The sequence below is a fragment of the Mytilus trossulus genome, unplaced genomic scaffold, assembly GCF_036588685.1.
Source record: "Mytilus trossulus isolate FHL-02 unplaced genomic scaffold, PNRI_Mtr1.1.1.hap1 h1tg000210l__unscaffolded, whole genome shotgun sequence".
Taxonomy (NCBI): Eukaryota; Metazoa; Mollusca; class Bivalvia; order Mytilida; family Mytilidae; genus Mytilus; species Mytilus trossulus.
In genome coordinates, this window is record NW_026963310.1 from 319856 (window position 1) to 336352 (window position 16497).

The 16497-nt window shown below is 31.6% G+C and overlaps 2 protein-coding genes across 2 annotated transcripts in view; one reads left to right on the forward strand and one right to left on the reverse strand.

Moving 5' to 3' along the window:
• LOC134701017 (X-ray repair cross-complementing protein 5-like) overlaps positions 1-16497 on the reverse strand; it is a 76331-nt gene that overhangs the window by 36886 nt on the left and 22948 nt on the right. The window contains exons 8-14 of the mRNA XM_063562164.1: positions 8761-8896; positions 6602-6711; positions 4401-4463; positions 3643-3780; positions 2433-2541; positions 1233-1293; positions 693-765 (exon numbers count right to left, since the gene is read on the reverse strand). Coding sequence (XP_063418234.1) covers positions 693-765; positions 1233-1293; positions 2433-2541; positions 3643-3780; positions 4401-4463; positions 6602-6711; positions 8761-8896 — 690 coding nt within the window. The remainder of the gene's footprint in view (positions 1-692; positions 766-1232; positions 1294-2432; positions 2542-3642; positions 3781-4400; positions 4464-6601; positions 6712-8760; positions 8897-16497) is intronic.
• On the forward strand, positions 12915-15706 carry LOC134701018 (uncharacterized). The gene is made up of 2 exons (XM_063562165.1): positions 12915-12999; positions 14442-15706. The coding sequence occupies exon 2, from the start codon at positions 14473-14475 to the stop codon at positions 15328-15330; it is 858 nt and encodes a 285-aa protein (XP_063418235.1). The 5' UTR covers positions 12915-12999; positions 14442-14472; the 3' UTR covers positions 15331-15706.

The window sequence follows — 16497 nt, forward strand, 5'->3', positions numbered from 1 at the left end:
AATAATCAAAAATTAAAAATGCTTCATTTTTTGGTAAGGGATACAAAAACAAATCATTCAGAATCAACGAGTTAAATACCAGTTGCATTTTGTGCTCTTTGAAATAAACTGTGCGACTTTGGTGGAATTATTTTACAAGGTTTCATGGAGTCGCTGATGACTGGTGTTACATGAGCAATGACAGAATTAATTCCAAAGTGTTGCTAAAGTTGGAAAACAAAACTGACAAGTTTTATTTATCAAAGATTTTAATTTGAAACCTACTCCATTTTTTTAGATAAACTTTACTTGTCATATAATAGTTAATAAATATATAGCAAATAAATAATATTTAATGATGAATTTTAATTTATTCATAAGAAGAATGACACTTCACAACCTGAACCAATCATGTTGCATAAAATAGTCAGTTTTTTTGCGCTTGGAGACAGTGATTTGAAAATTGGTAATAGTTTTAACATGACTAGTTACCAATCAAATTAGAATTTTGTTCTGGATGATGATTTTGTGCAGAGTTATGGTTCTTGAAGTTAGATAATTCACTAAATATAATCAGTTTTCAAGACTTTTTTTTTGTCATGTTTGAAGTTATAGATTAAGATAGAATTTTGTTCTAGACTTTGTACTGCCATGCAATACTCACAGAGAGCTTGCCACTTTTTAAAAAAACACAGGTTCTTTTGACCACATACCTGATACAGTCTTTGAAAATGTGGATTAAATACAAATTTTGGTTTCAATGCTTCAACTTTATCTTCTTCATCACTGAAATTAAAAATGTATCTGCTTGTTACAAATAGTAGCAAGAAATCTCTAGTATTGTATTCATGGGCTGATTTAAAATAAATTGACAGTGGTTGTTGTAAACTGTTTCATATTCATTTATTTGGGGGGGGGGACCAAATTCATGGATTGATGAAAAGTTATACACAATCATTACAGCAAATATACTGCAAATTATTCTGACTGCTGTAATAAAAGTGAAAAGGAGACTTTGCCAGGCATATGCAACATTCATAATTATTAAAATGAGTGACTTGATTTTCACTATCAATGCATGCAATAGTTCATTTTGTTGTTGTTTTGCTGTCTGACTTAAAATATACCCTTGCTATTATTTGTTAGTTGTGCTTACTCCCCTGTGTAAGAAAAGTTCAAATCTGTGATTAAGTTTATTGTATTGTTAGGTTGCTCAGTCTTCTTCTACATATGTTGTTATAAGTAATACTTACTCCCCCGTTTGAGACAAGTCCATATCGGTGATTAAGTCATCTACTGCCTTCAACTGGTCAGCTGTAAAATAACAAGATGTAGAATGACCTAATACTTTTATTATAATTTTACCACTGTCACAAGTATATAAGTAACAAGAATGTGTTCATATACATGAAAGCCCCACTAGCACTATCATCTAATATGTTCAATGAACTGTAAAAAACTATAACATGCCAATTTGGCATTTAAATAAGAAAGATCATATCATAGGGAACATGTGAACTAAGCTTCAAGTTGATTGGACTTTATCAAAAACCACCTCGACCAAAAAACTTTTGTCTGAAGAGGGACAGACGCATGGATGGACAAAATAAAAGGATGAACGAACGCACAGACCAAAAACATAATAACCCTAGGTAGGGCATAAAAAGGCAGTACAGCAATCAATGTGAAAATGCAACACACAGTTAAACATCTACAGATGAAGCTGATACCAAATTTATAGAAGATTTGATTTCTAGTTTCAGAAAAGAATGAGAGAAAAATTCACAGGTTACACAAACAGACATAGGGGACCAGAACATGGAGGGGGTTTAGATAGTTATAAAGACTTGTCTAATCCACCATTTTCTACATATGAAAATGCCTGTACCAAGTCAGGAGTTATCCATTCATTTGATATGTTTGAGCTTTTGATTTTGCCAATTGATTAGGGACTTCCCGTTTGAATTTTCCTCAGAGTTCCAGATTTTAATTGTTTTGTTTTGTATTTAAGATGCATAACAAACCTTTTTATCAGTATCTAACAAGCATGACAAGCAAAACTATGAAATTTTAATGATTATAATTTTTCTCTCTCAATAAAGATAATACAAATGTACTAGATCTAACTTTTTTTTAGCAAAGGGAAAAAATAAATACAAGTTGATGCAGACAATGTTTTTACTTCTGCAAATTGAGAAATTATTGTGAGGTTTTCATTAAAGCAAATCTTGGGACTAGGTGAGTATGGCAATAAAAAAAACTTGCATTTAGATGTTTAATACATATATCTGTATCCAGATTTTTCTGAAATCCCATTAATAAATCTCTCATTATTGTCGATTTTTGAAACATCCCATCAATAAATGAATGCAATAATTTCTGAATTTACAATATTCTATTCTATTCTACCATATAGTGACTGCCTTCAACAAATTGAAGATTATATAACTTACCTGATGGTGCGTTTTTAACATTAACTTTAGTGTCCTCTGTAATGGGTAAAGAACCAAATGTAAATTGTCGAATATCTTCTCTGAAGGGAAGTTCTACATAGATTAAACACTGAAAATGAACATAACAATCAGTAAAGCTTTTAGAAACTTTGTATGAAATACAAATTATGTCTTTATTATAAAATGTAATATTGATGTAGACACAACCATGTTAAGTATTTTTTTTTTATAAATGACGCAAATTATCATAGAAACCGTATTTGAATATCATAACTCTCTACTAACAAGAATTTGTACACGAATGCCCCACTCGCACTATAATTTTCCATTTTCAATGGACCATGAAATTGGATAAAAAATATAATTAGGTAAAATAAGAAAGATAATATCATAAGGAACATGGGTACTAAGTTTCAAGTTGATTGGACTTCAACTTCATCAAAAACTACCTTGACCAAAAACTTTAACCCGAAACATGCACTTTCATTTTCTATGTTCAGTGGACCGTGAAATTGGGGTCAAAAGTTTAATTTGGTTTAAAAATTAGAACGATCATATCATAAGGAACATGTGTACTAAGTTTCAAGTTGATTGGACTTCAGCTTCATCAAAAACTACCTTGACCAAAAACTTTAACCTGAAGCGGGACAGACGGATGAACAGACCAGAAAACATAATGCCCCTCTACTATCGTAGGTGGGGCATATAAATTAAATTCAAGTATTAGCATGAATAGGAAGTCTTATAAATAAAAACAGTTTAAAAATATATGTGCTAAAAGAAAAGAAAAAAAGAAGGTAGAGTTATCTCCCATTGCATTTAAATTCAATGACTATGTGAAATGGGAGGTAACTCAAATTTGCTATAACTGCAAAAGTTCATTTTTTTTTTAATAACCTAGTTTTATTCAGAAGTTAATTGAAACATTTATTAACACATCCCTGTAATGTCGTAAAGCTCTGACTTTTATAAGTAGACAAGAGTTTGTTATTTGCCCTGCAAATATGGCTTGTGACAAATAACTGACTCTGGTTTAATGTTGCTCAATATTTAGTATTCTGAGTATAAAAATGTTTTTTGTTGTTTGCTTTTTCATCATTTTTCTCCGGCTATGGTATTCTCAGTTTTTCTTCAAATCATGTTTTTTATTACTTCTTTGGGAATTTATACCTTCTTTTTTTTAGAAAAAAAACCAACCTAAAATACTTACTTCATACTCCGTTTTTATATGAGGAATCAGACATCCTAGTTTGGGTCCTGAGGCAGCGCTGTAGACTTTCCTCACAATGGCCACCATATTTGTTTCATATAGAGCATTTATCAGAGCTGATAAAGCAATGGCTGCAGACTGAAAAGACAAAGAAAAGGAGCATGTTTTTCAAGAGTGTACATGGTTGGTATCTGTCAATATATGTTATAGATTTGTTTTGTACATAAATAAGCTTGCTGATTTTTTGGTTCTTGATTTGAATTGTTTGACATTTGTCATGTGAGGGCCATTTATAGCTTACTTTATGTTATGGGTAATGCTTATTGTTGAACGTCCTATTGTAGTTCTAACAGGAAGAATGAATACCAGATGGCGGCAAAAAAGTTGGCCAGGTTAAATAAAACTCATTTGATGTTTTACATTTCTGGATTTAATATTTCTGAATTGTAAACCGTTTCAATGACATAACAAAACCACACTCAAAGCTAGGTGAGTTCAAGATGTTCATACAAACTACCCTGTGAAAAACAATAAGCACTGTTAAAGTCTACATAATGTTTGAATTGTATTTGTTAAATCAACCCCCCTTAGAAATTCCTGGCTATGGGGCTGAAAACCATCTTGCTCTTAACCAGTAAGTCTTCGATTCAAGGCTGGTGTTTGTCTTCCTTCTGTTCATCTTTTTAAACATCCTTATCAAGAACAAATTGTAATGCAATTTAGTGATAACAGTTTCCATTTCAAAAGATATTTTTTACCTCATCATCTTTTTCAGGAACCACATAGGATGACCCATCTCCTAGGTAATGGTGTCTCTTTATCTGTAAATCAAAGATATCAAATTATTAGCATACAATTTAGCTAATCTACAAACGTATAGTAAATAAAAGTAAGGTTAATATGTTTAATGTTCCTGGTAACTGCAAATGTGCCTTCTTAATTTTCATTTGGTTTGCACAAGAGTTTTGATGAACAATTTTCGATGATTCTGTGGATTCATTTTTATTGTGGGTATCAATTTTTCATCCATAGAGGAAAACGTGCATTTTCCTGGATATTTGATTTCATGGTTTGGATAAATAGTATTTTGTTGAACATTGAAATTTGTTGTTCACATTTATCTACGAAAATTGATGTTCAATGTATAATAATGAATCCACAGTTTTCAATAGTGAAGTTTAAGCGAAGTTAAGTCAAAATGGAGATCTGGCGTACTATATTTCAAGTCTGGTATTTATGATGAATTGAATAGAGAATGCCAGGATTTGATAGAACAAATTGTATAAACAGCAAGTACTATTTCAAAATTATACGTTTAAGGGCATACAATACAGTTACAGAGAAGGTAATGACGTTGCTAACGTAATATGTTATTTTCGCGACGTCAAACTGTGACATACTGGGAAAAGATGCATTTTTCGACTGATTTTTATCATTCAAACTGATTTCATTTGAAAACGAGAGCATGCACCCCTATTTTTCAAAACGACATTTTGTTTCATTTGGCAGGGATATTATGTGACCCAAATTTTATAAAACTGTAAATAGAGGATTTTTTTAAATTTCGATAAACATGTAGTAAAAAATGACGTTTTTTCCTCAATTCATGAACATTTGATAAATATGAGATATTTCTGAATGAAAAAATGCATAATTTTTAAGATACTTATAAAATGCAGAAATTACCGATTATTTAACAAAAACAATTTGTGTTTATCTTTAATAACAAAAAAGTCATGTCTTTCTTTTGAAAAAAAAATTTCGGCCATTAATCTGAATTTTGAGCAAATATACAAAATTTCAAACTCATTTTACTCAAAAAATAGCACATGAAGGTATATTTTTTATTACATATTTGATTTAATCAGGTAAAAAATAGCCTATATGCAAATTTTCATCAACTTGTAAATACAGATTCAAAACTGTATCGTATGCCCTTAAGAAGGGAAGATGGGCTTGAAAAGCATTTTTATCTTAAAGATCTCAAATCATATCGGAATATTAGCAATATAATGTATGGAAGAAGCAAACCAGTACATTCATTTCTGGAAAAACTCCCAGTTAACTCTAACGGAAAGCATGTGATAGCATACTCACAAACTTGAGACTCACTGATAAAAAGACAGAAGGAAGGAAAGCCAGACAAATAGAACGATGGATGGTCAATATTATTGTAATGCTTAATACCCCACTCAGAACAGAGAATCAAATCATTCACCAACAGACCCATATTTTTAATGATTTTAAGACTCAAATTTAATGTGTTTAAATAACTAGAAGATTTTATAAATTCTAATATTGTAAATTATTATTCTGCACTTGTGTGCAGGTTAAAATTAAAAGTGTTCATATTGTATAAGCCTTTGATAAGCTTGCAGTGCAGATTTGTTTTCTCTCAATCGATTTATGACTTTCAAACAGCGGTATACTCCTGTTGCCTTTATTTGGTAGAACAAAATATTTGTTCTGCCCTGTATTTAACTTTTATAAGATATTTATATCTAATCATACTTGATAAAACCTAGTAGCTTTAAACATCTTTATACCATGTTTATCGTGGTGTTTATTTACACCTTGTCAACCCTGGTGAAACCCAGTATCTTAAAACATTTCTCTGCTCTGTTACAGCTAATTTCCTAATGCATGTAAAGCAAAACTTTGGTTGGCTTGCTTACTTTGTTTGTATAATTGTTTATACAAACTTTGAAAATAAGATTGACATCTTTAAACAATTAATATAGACATAGTTTAACCTGTATATATAATATTTTAATTCAATTGGGTGTTATCCTAATGATTGAACAATTTAAAATCAAAGCAAGCAAGCTAACTAAAGTCTTGTTTTACATGCTTTAGGAAATTAGCTGTAATTGTGGTGTTTATTTATACCGTGTTACCTTTTGTAAATCCCAGTATGTTAAAACATTTCTGCCCTATAATTCATGGTGTTTATTTATACCTTGTCACCCTTGGTGAATCCCAGTATCTTAAAGCATTTCTCTGCCCTGTATTTCATGTTTTCTTTGTCGTCGGCTGACATTGGGACCAAAGTGTTTCCATATTTGTGACCTGAAATTGTATAAACATTCAACAATTTCAGTATAGTAGCCAAGTAAAGAATTACTGGATTCATGAAATAAGATACTGCAGGCTTTCTATGTATTTTTGCTATAAAAACAAGAGGCTCTCAAGAGCCTGAATCGCTCACCTTAATTCTTTTGGTTAAATCTCTCATCAATGATTATTTTGGCTTTTCAATTTATTTAAATGTTTTTTGGATCGTCCTATTTTCTTCAAAAGCCAAAAAAAATAATCATTTTCTCCTATGTTCTATTTTAGCCATAGTAGCTATGTTTCTTGACATACAAGGAAATAAAATATAAAATTTATACTAAATACTCATTTAGCCTAAGTTTGGCTGAAATTGATACAGCAGTTTCAAAGGAGAAGATTTTTTAAAGTAAGTCAACATGATGAACAAATTGCGAAAAAAGTCCTTAAAGGGCAATAACTCCTTAAGGGGTCAATTGACAATTTTGGTCAAATTGACTTAATTGAAGATCTTACTTTGCTGAACATCATTGCTGTTTACAGTTTATTTCTATCTATAATTATATTCAAGATAATAAACAAAAACAGCAAAATTTCCTTAAAATTATCAATTCAGGGGCAGCAACCCAACAACAGGTTGTCTGATTCATCTGAAAATTTCAGGGCAGATACATTGTAGATCTTGACCTGATATATAATTTAAGCCCAGGTCAGATTTGCTCTAAATGCTTTGGTTTTTGAGTTATAAGCCAAAAACTGCATTTGACCCCTATGTTCTATTTTTAGCAATGGCGACCATGTTTGTTGATAGATCATAACTTCGGATACAATTTACAAACTAGATACCCTAAGGAACATTCAGTTAAAGTTTGAAAGTATTTTGCCCAGTAGTTTCAGAGGAGAAGATTTTTGTAAAAGATTACTAAGATTTACGAAAAATGGTTAAAAATTGACTATAAAGGGCAATAACTCCTAAAGGGGTCAACTGACCATTTCCGTCATGTTGACTTATTTGTAAATCTTACTTTGCTGAACATTATTCCTGTTTACAGTTTATCTCTTTCTATAATAATATTCAAGATAATAAACCAAAAACAGCAAAATTTCCTTAAAATTACCAATTCAGGGGCAGCAACCCAACAACGGGTTGTCTGATTCATCTGAAAATTTCAGGGCAGATAGATCTTGACCTGATAAACAATATTACCCCATGTCAGATTTGCTCTAAATGCTTTGGTTTTTGAGTTATAAGCCAAAAACTGCATTTGACCCCTATGTTCTATTTTTAGCAATGGCGACCATTTGGTGATAGATCAAAACTTCGGATACAATTTATAAATCAGATACCCTAAGGAACATTCAGTTAAAGTTTGAAAGTATTTGGCCCAGTAGTTTCAGAGGAGAAGATTCTTGAAATAGTTTACGACGACAGACGACGGACGACAGACGACAGACGACGGACGACGACGGACGCCAAGTGATGGCATAAGCTCACTTGTCCCGAACAGGTGAGCTAAAAATAGATTAATTTAACAAGTAACCAGCTCATGAAACATGTTTGTTTTTCTTGGGGTTGTAAAATTATTGTCGTACCAGGAGGGCCAAGATTTTGCTAAGTCTGTGAAAAATAAATCTTAATAAAACTATAATTAAGAATTGCCATCAGCACCAAATTCCTCTTTCCTAACTTTGTCCATTATTAATTTTTGTATTGATAACGTCACGTTCAAGTGTATCTCAATTAATCGTTCATTTGTAAAATTTAATATGTATTATGGATCAGCCATCAACAGCAATACACTGTTTCAGAATCTAAGGACTTGTGGGTAATTTAATTTTTTCTATACCAAAAAGAAAATGTCACGTCATTGGTTGAAATCCACTATTTAGCATGTTATAAGCCAATCCCAATGTTTTGGTTTACACATATGAAAATATTTATATACTCAGAATGCATAAGATTTTGAAATTGATTGTCCAAACTTTGAAATAGAAAAGAAGGGATATAGTGGATCATTTTTGACAAAATATTCATACTAGCCTCAAACCCCTAGATAATAAACTTACCCTCCACGATGTCATCTTTTTCGACCTCAGTCTCTTCTTCATCATTCATGTGGTAAGTCCTCAGTGTACTGATTTTCTCATCGGCATCCTTGGCATAAACTTTCTTCCAACTTTGTTTTAGTGTGAAATTCTTCATCTGAAATAAAAAAATAATAATAATTATAATAAATAATCAAGTTTCTAAAGGTAAATTGAAACAGGGTAGGTTTTGCAAAAAATAAACACTTGTATCTAAAATTTTGATATTATTTGTAAACAGCATCAGTCATCCATTTTTTTTATTTTTTATTTTCATTGAAAATTAATATATATGTTGCTGCATGACATACAAATCAAGAGATAAAAGGAAAAAAATAACAATTTCAGCCATGTTTACATATTTACAGATCATGTCCGACAGTAAAAAAAACTTTTTCAAATCAGGACAATAAAAGAATTTGAGTAGGCAGCTTTTTTCTGGGTAGGTAGCGTTTGGGCAAACAAACCTATTATTTATTTTGGCCTAATGCTGAGTCCTTCAATTGGATTAGAATTTTTGGTATTATTGTAGATCTTGTCACTGTGTAGCTGATAATTTTTGCTTCATACAGTTTTCTAATATAGTTTACCCCTACAAAGACAGTTCAGGTGAGCTACGAATAAAAGCTGGAAAAATACTTTTTTCTTAATCTAAAGTTATGATAAAAGTAAAAGAAGTGGTTGATATGACAAAAGTCAAGGTAAAGTTCAAATATGACACTATTGGTTGTTCAAACAAGGAAGTATTGTTATCAGCCGATCCTCATGGACATGATCAATATTATTTTAAAATAATAATAATATTATCTATTAATCATTTGTCTTTAATATGTATATTCAAATGTAAAAAAGTTGGAAAAGGAAAGAAAGAAATTTTATCATTGTTGAACAACGGAGAAACATTTAACTGTAAGTAAAAATGTTTTCTTTACATAAAGTAAAATCACAAAAATACTTTTTTTAATTTTTTTCTCACTATAATTGATTCTTTATTGCACATATTGTTGTTTAACAATTAAAATTGGTGTACAGCATTTCATCAAGTTTCCCTGTTAAATTACCACTGAATACCCAGGGATAATATTCAGTAAAACAAGTGAAGCTGCGAGCTACTGCTCACTGATGATACCCCCGCCGCAAGTGGATAATATTAATAGTGTAAAAATATGCAAGTGTTCGGTAAACAGGAAGTTGTCGAGTGATGAATCTGAAAACTCATCACACAGTATAGCTGACTTATATAAATCCTGAAACCAAATTTCAGAAATCCTTGTATTGTAGTTCCTGAGAAAAATGTGACGAAAATTTTCAACTTGGCTATCATGTGTAAAATCAGACAAGTGTTCAGTAAACAGGAAGTTGTCAAGTGATCAATCTGAAAATGCATCACACGGTATAGCTGACTTAGATAAACCCTGAAACCAAATTTCAGAAATCCTTGTATTGCAGTTACTGAGAAAAATGTGACCAAAAATATTCATGGGACGGACGGACTGATGAAAGGACAGACAGAGTTAAAACAGTATACCCCCCTTTTTTAAAGCTGGGGTATAATTAACTAATAAATTACATTGGTTTATTTAACACATTAAAATATTACTACAGTTGTTACAAATAGTCTTTGCTACTTCACAAAAAGTATTTTCAGATACATATTCATAAAAAATAGCTACATAATAAATACGGAAATTGATCATTCATCCAGAATGACTTTTAGGGTTCTTTTATTATCTAATGAGAAACTAAACTGCAGTCAAGTGACCTTACACAACTTTTTTGTTCCTCGTGTCTGGACAATATATTTTGAAGTGTTTCGAGAATTTGGATTATTAATTTCGATGTGGGTTTGAAAGCTTGGAATAATATTGCGAAAAGGTAAGTTGGAGTGTAAATATAATTTTCATAATTGCACTTTCAATCTTAATTAAATTTGCTATTGATTTGACCCAGATAAGTACCGTGTCATGACCTTTTTCTGCCGAAATTTGTAAACAATGTACAAAAATATAGCGAACAAGTGTCTAAGTAACTATATATTGTCAAACACACACACACACACTCACACCTCTGACATATACTAATATATCTGAATTACCCACATTAATTAACATTCATAGTAATAATTATTGTACAAACTAGATACCATTGAGATGGGTCAGCCATCTCTGTGGGCCCCGCTGTCAATAACGTGGAGTAAATAAGTTGTATGGATAATCTGATATGAAGCATTATTTGAAGTTTTTACAAAGTCTCATGTGTGATTTTATTCTAAGATTTTAAGTTAAAACTGATAAATATTCTCAACTTATTTTCATAGTATAATAGTGATATGACTGCATGATGTGAACTCATTATTGACTACTCTAAGGTGACTTCTGGATATATAGATTTATGTTTGAACAATATGTTTAAAGGTGCTGCCCAATTGATATTTGTCACATATTTTTAGAATTATGCCTTCAATATATTATGACCCACCAAGTATAAAGTATGAAATATAAACGGTAGAGCGGACACAATTTGTTAAGAACAACGAACGGATGGACAGACCGACAGACCGACAGACTGACCTTTTACCTAGGATGCATACATTATGACACATTCTCTGGTGTTGGTTAATATATATTTTAAGTTGAAAATGTTTGTCAGGTATAAAGCATGAAATAATAACAGCTGTCCTCTCAAAATATAGTGTGGATCAAATTTGTTAGCGATGGACAGACCAACAGACGGACAGACCTTTGACCTAGGAAGTTGTACATACATCATGACACACCCTCTGGTGTTGGTTAAAATGGATGTCAAGTATAATATTTGAAATCATAACAGATCTCAAGATATAGAGTGGACACGATCTTCACCACAGGACACAGGGTTATCAACTGAAACCAAAGTTTTTTTTACCTTGACCTTTGACCTAGGATTGATTGATTGATTGTTGGTTGCTTAACGTCCAGTGACCTTTGACCTAGGAAGTTGTACATACAACATGACACGCCCTCTGGTGGTGGTTAAAATGGATGTATAAACTTTGAAATCTGGTTATTAAACATGTTAAGTATTAAGTATAAAATCATAACGGTTATCTGGATATGGAGCGGACAGGATCTTCACCACAGGACACGGGGTTGTCAACTGAAACCAAAGTTTTTGACCTTGACCTTTGACCTTGGAAGTTGTACATACATCATGACACACCCTCTGGTGTTGGTTAATAAATATCTTAAGTATTAAGAATAAAATCATAACGGTTATCTAGATATGGAGCGGACACGATCTTCACCACAGGACACAGGGTTGTCAACTTAAACCAAAGTTTCTGACCTGGACCTTTGACCTAGGAAGTTGTACATACATCATGACACCCCCTCTGGTGTTGGTTAATAGGTATCTTAAGTAATAAGTATAAAATCATAACAGTTATCTAGATATGGAGCGGACACGATCTTCACCACAGGACACAGGGTTGTCAAATGAAACCAAAGTTTTTTTGACCTTGACCTTTGACCTAGGAAGTTGTACATACATCATGACACGCCCTCTGGTGGTGGTTAATAAACATGAAAAGTATAAAGTATGAAATCATAATGGTTCTCTGGATATGGAGCGGACACAAAGTTAAAGTGTTATGGACGGACGGACAGACTGATCACTATAGAGCGACCCACCTAAAGGCAGGGCCCTAACAAATTAGTGCACATACAGTCATACTTGTTCAGTGTTACATGATACATTTTACTAACAAATTTCTTTCCATAACTTTCACACATACTCATACCATAGGCATAGCACTCACAGACAATTACTTGCATAGTACATTTATAATGAAGAAACAAAAAATCACATACAATCACACATAATCTAGATATTATCTGGTTTTAATTACTACATTGTACATGTAGCTTAAGTTAACTATAAAATGACTTCATTAATCATTATTATTCTTCAAAATATTCAACACCTTTGTTAACAAACTGCTGAACTCTATATTGGTTATTCTTTATATTCTACCTCATATTCAAAAATTCTTTAAGTGTCTACTGCTTTTTTTTTTTTTTATTAGAAACATAATGAGTTTTATAGACTGAAAAGAAAATTAAGCTAAGCAGATGATATAAGCATAATATAATTCTAAAGCATAATATGCCTTGTCATGAATTTTGTATCCTTTAGCCAACGAATGAAGACTTATTACATGTTCATCTATGAAAACTTTTTTAAGTAAAACTTTCATCGATTTCCAGATCTTTCCAGAATGCTTTATAATATGAACATGTTATGAATTTTTTTTATCATTATCTATTTCATTGCAATATAAACACAACTTGTTTTGTAAAATTTCCCACTGAAAAAGCAGCACCTCATTTGGCAAAATATATTGCATTAATTTCAGGCAACCTAAACATTTTTATTTTATTATCTTTCAGGTATTCAAAATTAAATTTAATAGAGTCCTTAAATTCATTTATTTAAGTCTCCCTTTGCTTAAAGACCAAACAGCCTATTCATTTCTACCAGTGATTTTTCCTTAAAATTTTGTGTGAAGGTATTTCATGATTTGAGGAACAAAATATGATGGAAAAAAATTGGGGGTCACCGACTTAGTTTTGTCACTATAGCAACCTCAGTTTCCTGTTTTCCCGAATATTAACATAATATTTGCTTGTTATCTAAACTCAAAAAATGCTTTATATCAAACCTACACACATAATTCTTGTTTCACGTTAAACAGTAGATTTGTATCTTTCAAATACAGGTTCAAGAGTTTAAGGCTCATATTGAGTTGATCTTTAAAAATATGATTTATTTCATTCCCGCCAAAAATGAAACGTAAAACTGAAAAATGTTTCCAGTTTTAAAAAATATCTACCAGTGATTTCGTCATAAAAAATTAAAGAAGGAAAGTGCCATATGTACTCTTCAAAATAAAGCAAAAAAAAGTGTATGTCACAGTCCTTTCAAAAAAGTTATAAGTAATTTTCATGATTTTCTCTCGTTCGTTTTGAAGAAAAGAGTTGTCTTTCTTCAGAACATTGCATCTGACGTCATAGTACAAACTTTCCTTGCTGGTGCACTATTTGAAAAAAGAAATCGCAAATTGGACGTTTGAAACCCACATTTAAATTTCCAAGAGTAACAACTATATTCACCTACTTTGCTGTCCGGTAATACTAGAGATTAATATATAAGCATTTATCAGTTTCAGATCTTTATGGTGTTGCCGCACTATATAAACCTTCAGAAACAACATCCGTCGGGATGGAAAATTGTTTGAAATAACCTTTCACGTCGCTTTTGTATTGAAAGTCTGTTTTTTGTCCTCTGTCCCACAGAAGCAGAATTATTGAAAATAAAAAAAGAAATGAAAGATGCAGAGTGTTTGACCAACCAGATTATATATGTGCTTGTTTCTTTTTCGCGTCAATTTCAGAAGTTTGCCATAACGATCTCATTCGGTACTGTTAAAAGACGGACATACAATGTACTATTATTTTTCCCGACTAAGACGAATTCTTTAATAGAAATTATTGCATCAAGTTTGTGAATGGTTTCTAAGGAATGAGTTCTGATAAATTTTACAAGAAGGACCAACAGACAAGGTGAATCTTAAACAGATGCTTTAGTGATCCAATAATTTTACCTAATTTTTTATTCAATTTCAGATAAAACATCACCTGACAAAAAGAAGTAAAAATGAAGACTTTAGTAATGAATGTTAGTGGAAACAACCATAAACCTGTAGGATTAGATTTAAAACCAGGTGAAAAACAAAGAGATGTAGCTGTTAAAATCATAACATCCTATAAACCGGACTTGATTCTTGCTCAGGAAGGAAATAAGGTATTCTATGAAAAGGTCTGCAGAGAATGTAAGGATGGAGGTACTCAATATCACTATGTTTATAATGAGGAAACAGGAATACTTTTCAATGTTGTAGACTGGACGATAGAAAAACCCAAGGCTGATCTAGAAAAAATGTATGATGAGCTAGTACACAAAAACATCATATCTAGAGAAAGCGAGTTAAAAGCAAGATTCCATGCTTTGATATTAAAGTCAAACGGAACTGATGGCAATTTTCTCTGTGTAACTTATCATGGGCGTTACACAGGAAAAACTAAAGACAAGAAGCTAGATATTCTGAAAGACTTTTTGAAACTACTCTGCAACTATCTTGAAGATAATCCTAGTTTGTCACTTATTCTAGGTGGGGATTTTAATGTAGAATTAGATGATGACATTCTTCAAGATCTTATTTCAAAAGGAGACCCAAATTATGAAAATGATTTATTGTTATGGAAGCTTTTTGAACCATCTAGCCATGCTAACCGTGATTTAAGTCTAATTCCATATGCACCAACTGGAAATCGTGCTAACATCTACGACCATATTATTGTCTCTTCAACAATCAATGTTAGTGAAATACAAGCTGTGGATGTCTTTAAAAAGATAAAAGAACTTTTCCAAGAGGTTTCAAAGGAGCATTATCCAGTTATCCTTGATCATGATCCAATTTGTGTGACATTTAAAATTGACACTGGACGAGTTTAGTTATGTGTTTTCATATATTGGTTTAATGTGTTTGGGCTTTTGATTTTGTCATTTTATGAAGGACTGGAATTTCACCTTGAACTCGTCACCTGTTATGATTTTGACAGAAAACAATAATCATAAAATTGAGAATGGAAATGGGGAATGTGTCAAAGAGACAACAACCTGACCAAATAAAAAAACAACAGCAGAAGGTCACCAACAGGTCTTCAATGTAGCGAGAAGTTCCCGCACCTGGAGGCGTCCTTCAGCTGGCCCCTAAACAAATATATACTAGTTCAGTGATAATGAACGCCATACTACAGAAAACAATAATCAGCTGATTACATTTTATAGTTATCAGCAACAATGGACTAATTAATAAAGTATTGATAGTTAAATTGGAATGAAATTTTCTTATTTAATGGGGTAACATTTCACCTAAAATTGTAAACTGAAATTAGTATTGATGAAGTTATAAATGTTTATATTAAAGCAAAAAAAGGAAAAGTGCCAGGTATTGATTTGATACCTATATAACATTGTAGAATTGTATAGACATGGTATACTATTACATAATTTATTTAATAAGTGTTTCAAATTTAGTAAAATCCCATCCATGTGGAGTAAAGGGATAATAACACCTATACCTAAATGTTCTACAGCAGACACTAGGGACACTTTGTCATATTGGGGCATTTCATTGTAGTTATAAATTATTTTGTAGCATTTTGAGTAATAGGCTTGTATCTTGTTCACGATGACCAAAACAGTTTTCGTTGTGGTAGAAGTACTATTGATCATTTGAGTACGCTTACATCTATTATTGAAACCAGAAAATTACGAAAATTATCTATGTTTGCAGTGTTTGTATAGTGTTTATAAAGGCATATGACATGGTTAATAGAAATTTATTGTTTAATGATCTTGGTATAAGTAAAAAAAAATTGTGTGTTATTAAAGCTATTTATTCTCAAGTTGAATATGCTATTAAATTAAATGGGCATATGACTGAATGGTTTTGTGTAAATTCAGGCCTAAAACAAGGCTGTGTTTTGTCGCCGATTTTGTTCAATATTTTTATAAATAGCTTAGTTATAGATATTAAAGCATTAGATATCGGTATTAATATTAATGGTGAAAAAGTTGACATTTTGTTATATGCAGAAGACATTGTACTGTTTGCAG

Coding starts and splice junctions, on each gene's coding strand:
- LOC134701018 (XM_063562165.1), top strand. CDS start 14,473: ATGAAGACTTTAGTAATGAATGTTAGTGGAAACAACCATAAACCTGTA.